We start from the raw sequence: 10192 nt of genomic DNA, 5'->3' as shown, positions 1-10192 counted from the left end.
TATAGCAAAAAAAGAAATTCTCTTAAACCCAGTCTTTTAATTAGCAGTTTTCTCTTTATTAGGATGCAGAGACAGCTTAACAAATAATTAATATTTAAAGGGAGGTAGAGATTTGGAAAATAAAAACTGAAAAGTTCAAGCCCAAATTATTATTTCATTGAACTAGAGATTAACAGATATTCGCAATGCTCAACATGACATTTACAATTCTTAGTCAAGAATCATACAGGTGCAGATATGCTGTGTGATCAGAAAATTAATTCTCGTATCTGCTTAATAATGGATTTGTCACAATAAAAAAGACTGAGTTATGTGCCCTGTCCTTGCAAAGTACACTAATTAGCAAAGCGATGAGGCGATGCATTTCTTATAACATGCAATTACATTCCTCAAGAATTAACAATGACTTTTATGAATTTAAATTTAGAAGCCCCATTTACACAATTAGACGCTCTTAATCTTTACAGTACAATGAATCTGCAAAAAGCTGCATTGATCATGTTTAGGACAAGTTGATTCATTGTGACACCTAGTTTGATTTTTCAATCCATAAGCATAAAGTTATTCTAGTCTCAGGACTCCCTCTGCATTGTGTCTCTGTTCGCTTTCTACGGCGCTCCCTTCACGGGTTCTGATCGCTCTTGTCACACTTGAGCATCACTTTGACTCCCAGCCCTTTCCTAGTTGTTTCAAACGCCTCAAGAGCCTGCTCCAGCGGGAAGCGGTGGGTGACCAGGGGCTTCACATCCACTTTCTTGGAAGCAAGCATTGCGATTGCCATAGGCCATCTGAAGCACAAAACACAGAAAAATGAAAAGCCGGCAATACACTGTTTTATTTTCCCCCCTCAACCACATACGCGAAAGAATGGACATCAAATGGGATGTTTGAATGTCTTATTTGGGATTTATATCATGATTGCCAGGTTTCAAATGTCTGTTTGTCTGGTATCAGACTTTATAGTGAAATGTAAACTGTAAGATCACTGTTTAAATATTACAAAGAGAGTACATTTTATGATTTTAGGAATATGACTCTGGGAACACTGTTATTCTTGGGTGAAAAGCATTCTCTGTGGGGACCCAGGACCCTGGTTTGAGGGATACAGTCTTTTGAGAATCATTTTATACAGGAAAGAGCCAGTGATGGGGTGATGACTTTGTCATTGCTCCCTGATCACCTGGTCGAGGTCTGTAGGGTCGTAGAGGAGACAGCTGAAGAGGAGGTTTGGAATCAGGAGATACAGTGATTAGTAAAAGAGGGGGGCTGTGCGTACAGAACATACAGGAAATGAAACTTTGTGGTTTTCAAGGAAAGTAGGGTGGACCAAAAATGATCTGAGTAGCGTGGTTAGCCTTTCTCTTCCTTGGTACGACTGGATGAATCATATGATATAGCTGACTAATGCATGATTATCATTACGGAAGGGTATTTTATGAGAGTGGTTCTTTATATTGCTCGATAATAACACTTTACTGTATGTTTTACATTTAAACTATGAATAACTAACCAAACCATCACACTGGACTTCTAAAAATGATATTGAATAGAAGTAGAGAGACCACCTGACTATCAAGCCTGCATTGTGCAGAGAACACAGTGCTAGGGGGACCAGACTGTCATAGCTCAAAACTGGGACACGCTTTTAAATTAGACTAATTAAACCATTTAAACACAGAGTATTTTAATGGTTATTTAAATGCTCTTAGTATTATCTTTTTTTGTAGCAGTTAACTAATTTTAGTACACTCCCGGGTGTATAATGTGTGGCTAATTAGTTTAACTTGCCAAATTGTGTTATATATGCAGTGCACACTTTTATATTGAGTTCAATAATAATAATAATCATAAATTAAATCATTAAAAATACATTTATGTTATGGCATTTTTCTTTCTTTCTTTCTTTCTTTCTTTCTTTACTCACTGCGTCAGGCTCTATTTATTGACGTTGTTGATGTGGTTTAACCTGGTGGATTCGGATGAACTTCTCGCTGCTCTGTCTGGGCTAAATCCCGCCAGAACTGAACAGCTACAAAATGAGCGTATTACACACAATTGTAGATTCATATTGAACATAAACTAAATGAAAGCGCACACAGCGCACTGAGGAACAGGCACGTACGCCTGTGTTAATCACTTTATAAAAAAAATGTTCTTGATCACCCGCGTACCTTGCTTTTGTTTTTTATTTTGTTTTCACTGCAGGTGCCATAAACTAAAAGCAGTTGTTTACGTTAGTTTCACAAAAGGTATTCAGAGCGTGTCGTGCTATATGAAGAGGCTGAAAACCGGCACTTTTTTAAAGATTTTGAGCAAAATGAAACACTTTGAAAGTGAACGGCTAAAGAGCATCCCTATAATAAAGTTAAAAAAAAGGAACCATTTCTACAACCTGTTGAATGCATTCCAGCTTTGCATAAATGACTCTGAGCAATTTTGTTTTTTTTATTATGTTGAAAGGCTTTAGTACTGTATTGCAATTTGGATTTGTATCTTCTGCTGTCTGTGTCTGTTTGTGGTGTCTTCCCATAGGCACAGGTTACATACAGAAAAGAATCAGTAAACTGAAGTCAAGATATGTAGACAGCAGACACGTACAGAGTTACAAATTGAATACACAATCCAAAACAATTTACACTATATTATTATGTTTTGTTTATCCAAGACGACTTACAGAGACTAGGGTGTGTGAACTATGCAACAGCTGCAGAGTCACTTACAATTACATCTCACCCGTAAGACGGAGCACAAGGAGGTTAAATGACTTGCTCAGGGTCACACAGCGAGTCAGTGAGTGAGCCGGGATTTGAACCGGGGACCTCGTGGTTACAAGCCCTTTTCTTTAACCACTGGACCACACAGCCTCCTGGAATGAACTCTAGACACAATACTTAAAATACCGGTCTTACAAGCATCTACCAACATTATTTGACCTAAGAGCATGTATACATCATTTCCTTATAAAAGTCTGCGTGGTGTACGTGCTGATGATGCTTTTAATCATTAACAGGGTTAATCCAAGACATATCCATGTACAGCTAACATTGACAGTGATACAGAAACAATTGCAACAGTTTCTATTTTGCCTACAGTACACTGATACACTTCCCAGTAATCTCAATAATGGTGTTACAATGTCTACCTTTAGTTCACCTGCACCTTGTACTATCTATAAATGACAACATGCATCATGTTAAAATAATTTATGTCAAATAAAGAAACCCTCTCAGATTTCGAAAACTCTACAGTTCTTTCTGGACGTCAAAATAAAAAAAGAGAAAAATGTAAAATATAAGATTGGATATAGCTTCCTCACGCGTACTCTCTAAAATGGTACTTGCACATCAATCCAAACCTGTGGTTTATCATGTGCTCCGGAGCAGCAGCCCATGAATCTGGGTTTTGAGTTGTGATTTCATGTGCGCTGGTTGCTGCACTGTAGGATGTTAATGTGTGTAACCAGAGGGCTTACGTGTTACAGTATCTAAAGATGCCTCTGATGTCCACCTCTCTCACAGCTGCGTTCACTAAGGGGACGTTCACCATCTCCGGACCCAGGCCAACCAGAACCACAACCCCCCCTGAGCGAGTCGCCTGGGAGAGAAACAAGGGGTTCAATTCAACAACCGGGCAACCTAACGGGGGGTTCAAAGCATGACTTAGGTCACTACCAGCGTTGTTTTTAAAAGGGGCTGTTCACATTTCTTTTTTCATAGCCCCTTTTTGAATATGCACACTTAGTGCTTAAGCAGTTTTTCAACAACATTATCTTTTGCCCCATATTTGAAAGCCATCAGCTTAGCCTCACACACCTTTGAAAATGATGGACCGATTTGGCAACCATCTTCAGCTTTCTTATTAAACTCCAATTTAAAATCCAAACAGTATATTTGTAAGCAATAAAACATGAGAAGGTGTAGGTTGTAGTGATGCAGTTATCAGTACAACCCACACAAGTGTGTTACTGAGATTATAAAATGGCTTACTATTATTGTGAAACTGTGATTATTTTGAGCACCAATTAGAATGAAATGAGATATGAACCACTGGTTGAACTAACATCATGACATTGGAATATAAGCAGCCAGGTGGGTTGCAGGAAGCATCCCATAAAATCCATTATATTTTGTGGATCACAGGGAGCGTAATAAGAACATTCTTGCACTGTTGACAAAATAAGAGCTAAGGGAAACAGAATATACATGAGTCTCAGAACTTAGTAAGACGAAGACAAAGCAGTTTAAAGGTCTCTATGAAGCTCTGCTTTTTAGGTTAACAGGGAGCCAGTTACTGTTAGTTTGGTCAGTTTAAGAGTGAACCACCTTAAGCGCTTACATAAATGCCAGTCTGGATACAGGATTCCGCTCCGGTACACTCAATAGTGATCTCTGGCATGCAGCCCAGCAAACCCTCCACTTTCTGGGCCAATTCCTGTGGCGCCTCTCTTTGCACCTGCACAGCAAAATCAGCCCCCAACTCTTTGGCTTTCTTCAGCCGATCGGCAGACAGATCTTGAACAGGAACAAAATACTGATGTGATCAGAAACTTGTACGGCACAGTGCTCTGGACGCTGATATAGAAAATGTAGGAATTATTTTGCGTCTGATAAAGACTACAAGGTCTATTCAATTAATAGATCTCTACAGCTGTATAGCAATATAGTATAATATTACAAACCTTGGAATAAAAACTGGAGAAACCAACCAAATCACAATTCTTACCGCTTATTACAACTTGTGAAGCTCCCATCGCTTTTGCAACAAGCAAAGATACAAGTCCAATGGGTCCTGGTAAAATACAGAAAAGACATTTCTCTATTACATTTCCAAGTACAGTAACAAACACGATTTGCTTAATTCTGTCTTTCCTTCTAGGTAATTAAATGACAGATTTTGCACTAGAACAATAGCAGTAAAAACAGACCCACTAGACCAGATTTAATTTGTACCACTTTTTTTGTGTGGCTGAGTTGTGTGTTAATAGTGATGTAACATAACCTGTTTGATTTTAAAGGTGCAAATTGCATTTAGCTGTAAATACATTGACAAATAAGCCACATGTCTGTATCTGCGTGTTTTGATTTACTCCATGTTCCTTTAAAACCAAACGCATGCACTTTAATTTAGCCGTCTGACCTTTTAACTTTCAAAAAAAAAAAACAACAAAAAAAAACTTGTGTGTCTGTGTAAAACTTGCTGCCACAACGGCTTGCTTTACTACCCCTTTCTCTGCCATTAGTCACTCAATGGAGTAGCTTTGAAAGCACAGTCTGGTTGTTATGGTGATTTTTCTTTTCTGACCGTGTACAGTTTGTGTTATTTACCAACCAGCCTATTACAGGGCTGTCATTTCAGACTTCCATTGAATCGCCTCTGGCCTCCTGCAGCAGCAACACCCAAATCAAAGTGCACAGAATCCTGTGTTTTGTTTCAATTATTTTAATTTAAACATGTTAGGAAATCCAATGTATGTTTAAGACACTACATTCAGTCAAGATAAGACATCAACTTCCTGGTCACGTTCATCCAGTGTCAAACACAATAAAGAGGGGGAGGGTACTTTCTTAAAACAATGTATCAGATTGCCTCTAATGCTACGTGCAACTGTACACCATCCCCGTCTTTTGTGTTTTTCCAAGGACAATCAATCCTGCGTTTGCCAAACCCTCCCAAGTGTGTGTGTTCAAAGAACGTTACTGTTCATTTTACAAACAGAAACTGTAAACGTCCGCTGGCTGCCAGCTCCACAGCTCCACAGCTCCCACTTGCTGTAGATGCATATCAGTAACTCTATACCTCGAAAAGCTTTTAAAATACTGCCCAAAATGAGTCTAGTGGGCATGGCAAGAAATCCAAGGTTTTCCCTGGCCTGCAAGCCTAAACAATTGGGGAGAGGGAAGAAACAATGCTTTGTTTTACCCTTTTCCATCACAATTGAATAATGTCTCTTTGAAATGTATGTATGAAGAGTGACATGGCCTCTCACTCTTATAACAGTTAGATCAATTCCTTTTGCATTCTTTGGGAGACTGACCTGTATCAAAACATGTGTAATGAACCACTCTCAGCATGGCGCCAAGAAATGTGAATATATGCTCTAATAAAATGGTAAGTTTTCCCTGTGTCTCAGCTTGTGTTCACTCTGAATAGTTGTGTCCCACCATGACCCACCTGCTCCACAGACAAAGACTGTGCTGCCCAGAGTGACCCCTGCTCTTCGGCAGGCATGGATTCCAACCGACAGCGGCTCGATTAAAGCTCCTTCCTCGTAGGTCACATTGTCCGGAAGCCTGGGACAAGACAAAAGGAAAAACGGCCATCAAAATATGCCGGGTACTCCTGTATATTTTATTTAACGCATGCCTGGAACCGTTATAGAGTTACCACTATTGCTTTATGCTGCCTAGGAGATTTAACAATTGGTTGTCCGTAGATCTGCTTCTTGTAATGTACAACCTGAACAGATTGAGCCATTCACTATCCCTAGTTTCTTTAATACAGTGCACTCCGTTTATAAGAATCACTGATATAAGAACCGACCGCATATAGTGATCAAAACCACTGGGACAAAATCATTCCTAATCTGCTTGTAAGAATCAAGCAATCCACTTATAAGAATCAAATCATCAGGGACGGGTGTGATTCTTATAAATGGAGTGCTGTATGGGAGTTTTATTCTGCTCTGATGCTTTATATGTAAAGTCTTGCATTTGTCCATTTTATATGAGCGAGCTGCAGGAGTAACACATCTGTGAGAAACATACTTATAACAGAAGTTGCCATTGTGAACATAGTATCTGCAAAGGTTCCCATCGTCAGGCGGTGTGGCGCAGAAGAAAATGGTAGGGGACAAGTTGTAACGCCCGTTTTTGCAAAACTCATCGATTTCTCGAGGTACTCCCGGCTCAATGGCAACTCTATCCCCTGCAGGAAACAAAAACATGTAAAAGGCCATTCTATTAGTGGAAGCTCCTCTTACAGCTCAGGGCTGGACGGGGATTTCTGGAGATCACAATCTAGAGTTAAATCACAATTAGTCTGTTTCCTAATGTTTTTATGTAGGAGGCCAAGATCTGGTAAAGGCTGTGATGCAATCGTTCTCATTTAAACCGTCAGTATGGCTATGACTATACTTCTCCATGTCTGTGACTGTGGAGTTTGTAGGAGAGCAGCATCACTTCCAGTCCCACTATTTGTTTTATCATATTAATACTGGGAATTTTTAACCAGTTAACCCTTTACTGCCCAGGGTATGTTCCCATACCTATTTAATTCTAGACTATTTTCTCACTGTCAAATATGTTGGACACTGGGTAGCAAAAAGTTAATACAAAAGTCAATAGATTTAGCATAGGCACATAACTAGTTTCAGTCATCTTAGACTACCTAAAGATGGTAATCCAAGCTCAGTGCTAATCAGGGTCTATTGAAAGCGGACTTTTCTTAAACTTGTATCTGAACGCAGGAGTGTGGAGAACAGGAATAGAGTTCCAGTAATGACTGACCTGGTTTGAGATGCTCCACAGCGGATCCCACTTTGAGAACCTGTCCTGAGGCCTCATGTCCCAGTACCATCGGCTTCTTCAGCACAAAGTCTCCAATCCTGCCGTGCTGCCAGTAATGAACGTCAGATCCACAGATACCAACAGAGTGCATCCGCAGCAGGACCTCTGATGACACAGACGAGGCAGGAAACCATTAGTGCAAACGCTTGGTCCATTGCACATCTGTCCATCAAACTGTAACCCTAACCCTAACCCTCTGATGACACAGACCAGGCAGGAAACCATTAGTACAAACGCTTGGTCCATTGCACACCTGTTGTGTTTGCCTTTTTTTTTGTTTTGTTACAGACCACCAATTTCTATTGCTGGCTGGGAACCAAACACACATGCGCAAACTTTCACAGGAGCTTTTTTATAGCCAGTTTTTGTGTCAATATCATAAACAGTGCTGCTATTAAATAACAGAAAACAAAAAAAAACAGATTTTAGAAACACAAAATTATTTATTGTTGTCCTACCATTTGGTCCGGGTTGAGGAACTGGGCGATTTTCCTGTAAAAAAACCCCCCAAAAAACAAAATAAAAACAAGAGAGTCTGCATTTTAAGAAAAGTGTTTATGACAACCATTCCATGTGCTTAATTATTATTTTACTAAACACAAACCTATAGGTTCTAGACAGTCATTAGATTAATTACAGCAAACATCACACCATTACAAACTTCCAAGTGAGTCTGTGTCAACTCACCCAATTAACTCTGTGTACTACTGGCTCTATAACTACTGGTTTTAATGTTGTAGTTCATCCCCTTTTATGGAAAAGCAAAATGTGCCTTATCTTTATCAACAAATGTAGGCATATATTTCCTGATGTTGCTACAGTAACAGCTGGTGAATGGATGGAGCTGCAGTAAGGTTCTACACAATTACATATTTCCTATGTTTTATTGTCTCAACAACTCACTCTCACACCCTTTATTTGGAAAAGGTATCTCAATACAAAATAAGATCTTGCTGAATGCAGACAGAAATTGATCGCTGCAATCTTCTTTGGAAATCATGATGAAAAGCATGTGTAGAGAAAATCTGTCTGTAGTTTACACCTTGGAATTGAGTCACATTTGTGAACAACCAGCTCCTCGATAGCATAAAGTGGGGAGTTGGCACTTGTGTGTGTCCGAGACAGCCTTAGTAATAAATAAGTAACCAAACTATTCCACGTCAGGCGTTGAACTTTAGTCCCAAAAAATACAGCACCCCCCTGCGTCAGACAACCAGTACAGAGTCGGACGACCCGTTCCTGTATTCATATAATCCATTTTAAAAGTGTGTGTACAAACTGAAAAGTTAGCTCAGTCAAAGAACAAAATTAAATGAATCGAAGTAGTGGACAGTTATTGTTCAAAACAATAAAACAAAAACCATGGAATACATATTTAAAAAAATGACCGATATATGCAAATTACACCTCCACGTGTATTTTAATTTAATCAAAAGTTGGAGGTAGATCTGCTGCAGTTTGGATCGATTTAACAGACCCCATTTTCTTAGCTATGAAGTATTTGCTGTTGGGTGTTACCAAGTTAAAGGTAAAAGGCATGTCATGAGATAACATGCTAATTCCACTTGAAATGTTCAAAGCCTTCCAAGTGCAACCATATCTTGCCTATGAAGTATGATTGTGAAACTTCCCTGATTGTTTTACAGTTGTTCAATGTTGTACATGGCAAACTGTAATCAAAAATCAAATTCGATTTAATATTTGTTCAAGTCCTGGAAATAGATACAACTATTTGCTTATCGTGTGTATAAATAGGGTTATTACATTTCCTGTGAAAAAGCTGTAAGACCTCTGAAGCTGTTCAGATAACTATAATATGAGTTAAACAGCGGGTATAATCATTGCAGATTATAATGCAAACGAAGTGGGTGTCACATTTTATTTTGTTCCTGACATGAGCATTCCCAGGGCGTGTACGGTATTTATTTCTGTTGTGATAAGGACGTCGAGCGATATCTTTCCCAATATTACTGCACTCTTCTCTCAAGGAAATAAACAATAAAAAAATACCCCGATGTTACTTTAGATTAGTAAAAGTACACTCTGTAGTAAGATAGTGTTACCAGTCTGAGGTTTCCAGCAGAATGGACGACCACGGAAAGATTGTCTTGATCCATCCCCTACGGCCAGAATAAACCGAACAACCAAATACTGGCGTATTTAAATTTGCTGTCCTTTCTTTTGCCTGTAAAATTTTGCTGCCCTTGCGAAAACTGCAAGCGCCCTTGGCTTTACTTTCCTGTTTTGCATAACTAGCTCGCCGGGTTTAAAGTTCATCGGCGTTTTAGTCTAGCTCTGTTGTAGTATACATCATTTTTTCCTCCTGCTGAATAACTGACGCAAGTGCACCGTATATATAACTCTGTCAGAGAGACTGAGGTTTGTAGTTGTTGTTATCCGACTCCCAGCTAAATTAATTTGCTAGTAGTCATTTGCTGAGAAGAAAGGATAACGTTACAGTAACAATCTTTGTTAACAAATACATGCAACATACACAAGAAACTTGCAACCGCCAATTCTGACATCTGAACAAAATAGTACTACTCTGTCCAGTCTTTTGCACCCCACCGCCCCCCGTTTTTAAACTCAGTTATAAGAACATAAAAACCTATGTTTTTCTGTCGCTT

The 10192-nt window shown here is 39.2% G+C and overlaps 1 protein-coding gene across 1 annotated transcript; it reads right to left on the bottom strand.

The window, feature by feature from the left end:
- Positions 1 to 34: 34 nt before the first annotated feature.
- LOC117428429 (sorbitol dehydrogenase-like) lies at positions 35 to 10169 on the bottom strand. Its single transcript, XM_058995264.1, has 9 exons — positions 9629 to 10169; positions 8024 to 8057; positions 7506 to 7670; positions 6765 to 6924; positions 6172 to 6290; positions 4723 to 4788; positions 4336 to 4511; positions 3473 to 3594; positions 35 to 788 (listed from the first exon to the last, which is right to left on the bottom strand). Exons 1-9 carry the CDS (start codon positions 9680 to 9682, stop codon positions 623 to 625), a joined length of 1062 nt encoding a protein of 353 aa, XP_058851247.1. The 5' UTR covers positions 9683 to 10169; the 3' UTR covers positions 35 to 622.
- Between the last annotated feature and the right edge of the window lie 23 nt (positions 10170 to 10192).

This window comes from Acipenser ruthenus, chromosome 21 (assembly GCF_902713425.1).
Source record: "Acipenser ruthenus chromosome 21, fAciRut3.2 maternal haplotype, whole genome shotgun sequence".
Lineage (NCBI taxonomy): Eukaryota > Metazoa > Chordata > Actinopteri > Acipenseriformes > Acipenseridae > Acipenser > Acipenser ruthenus.
The sequence above is the reverse complement of the archived record's forward strand: the minus strand, read 5'-3'. Positions and strand labels throughout refer to the sequence as shown.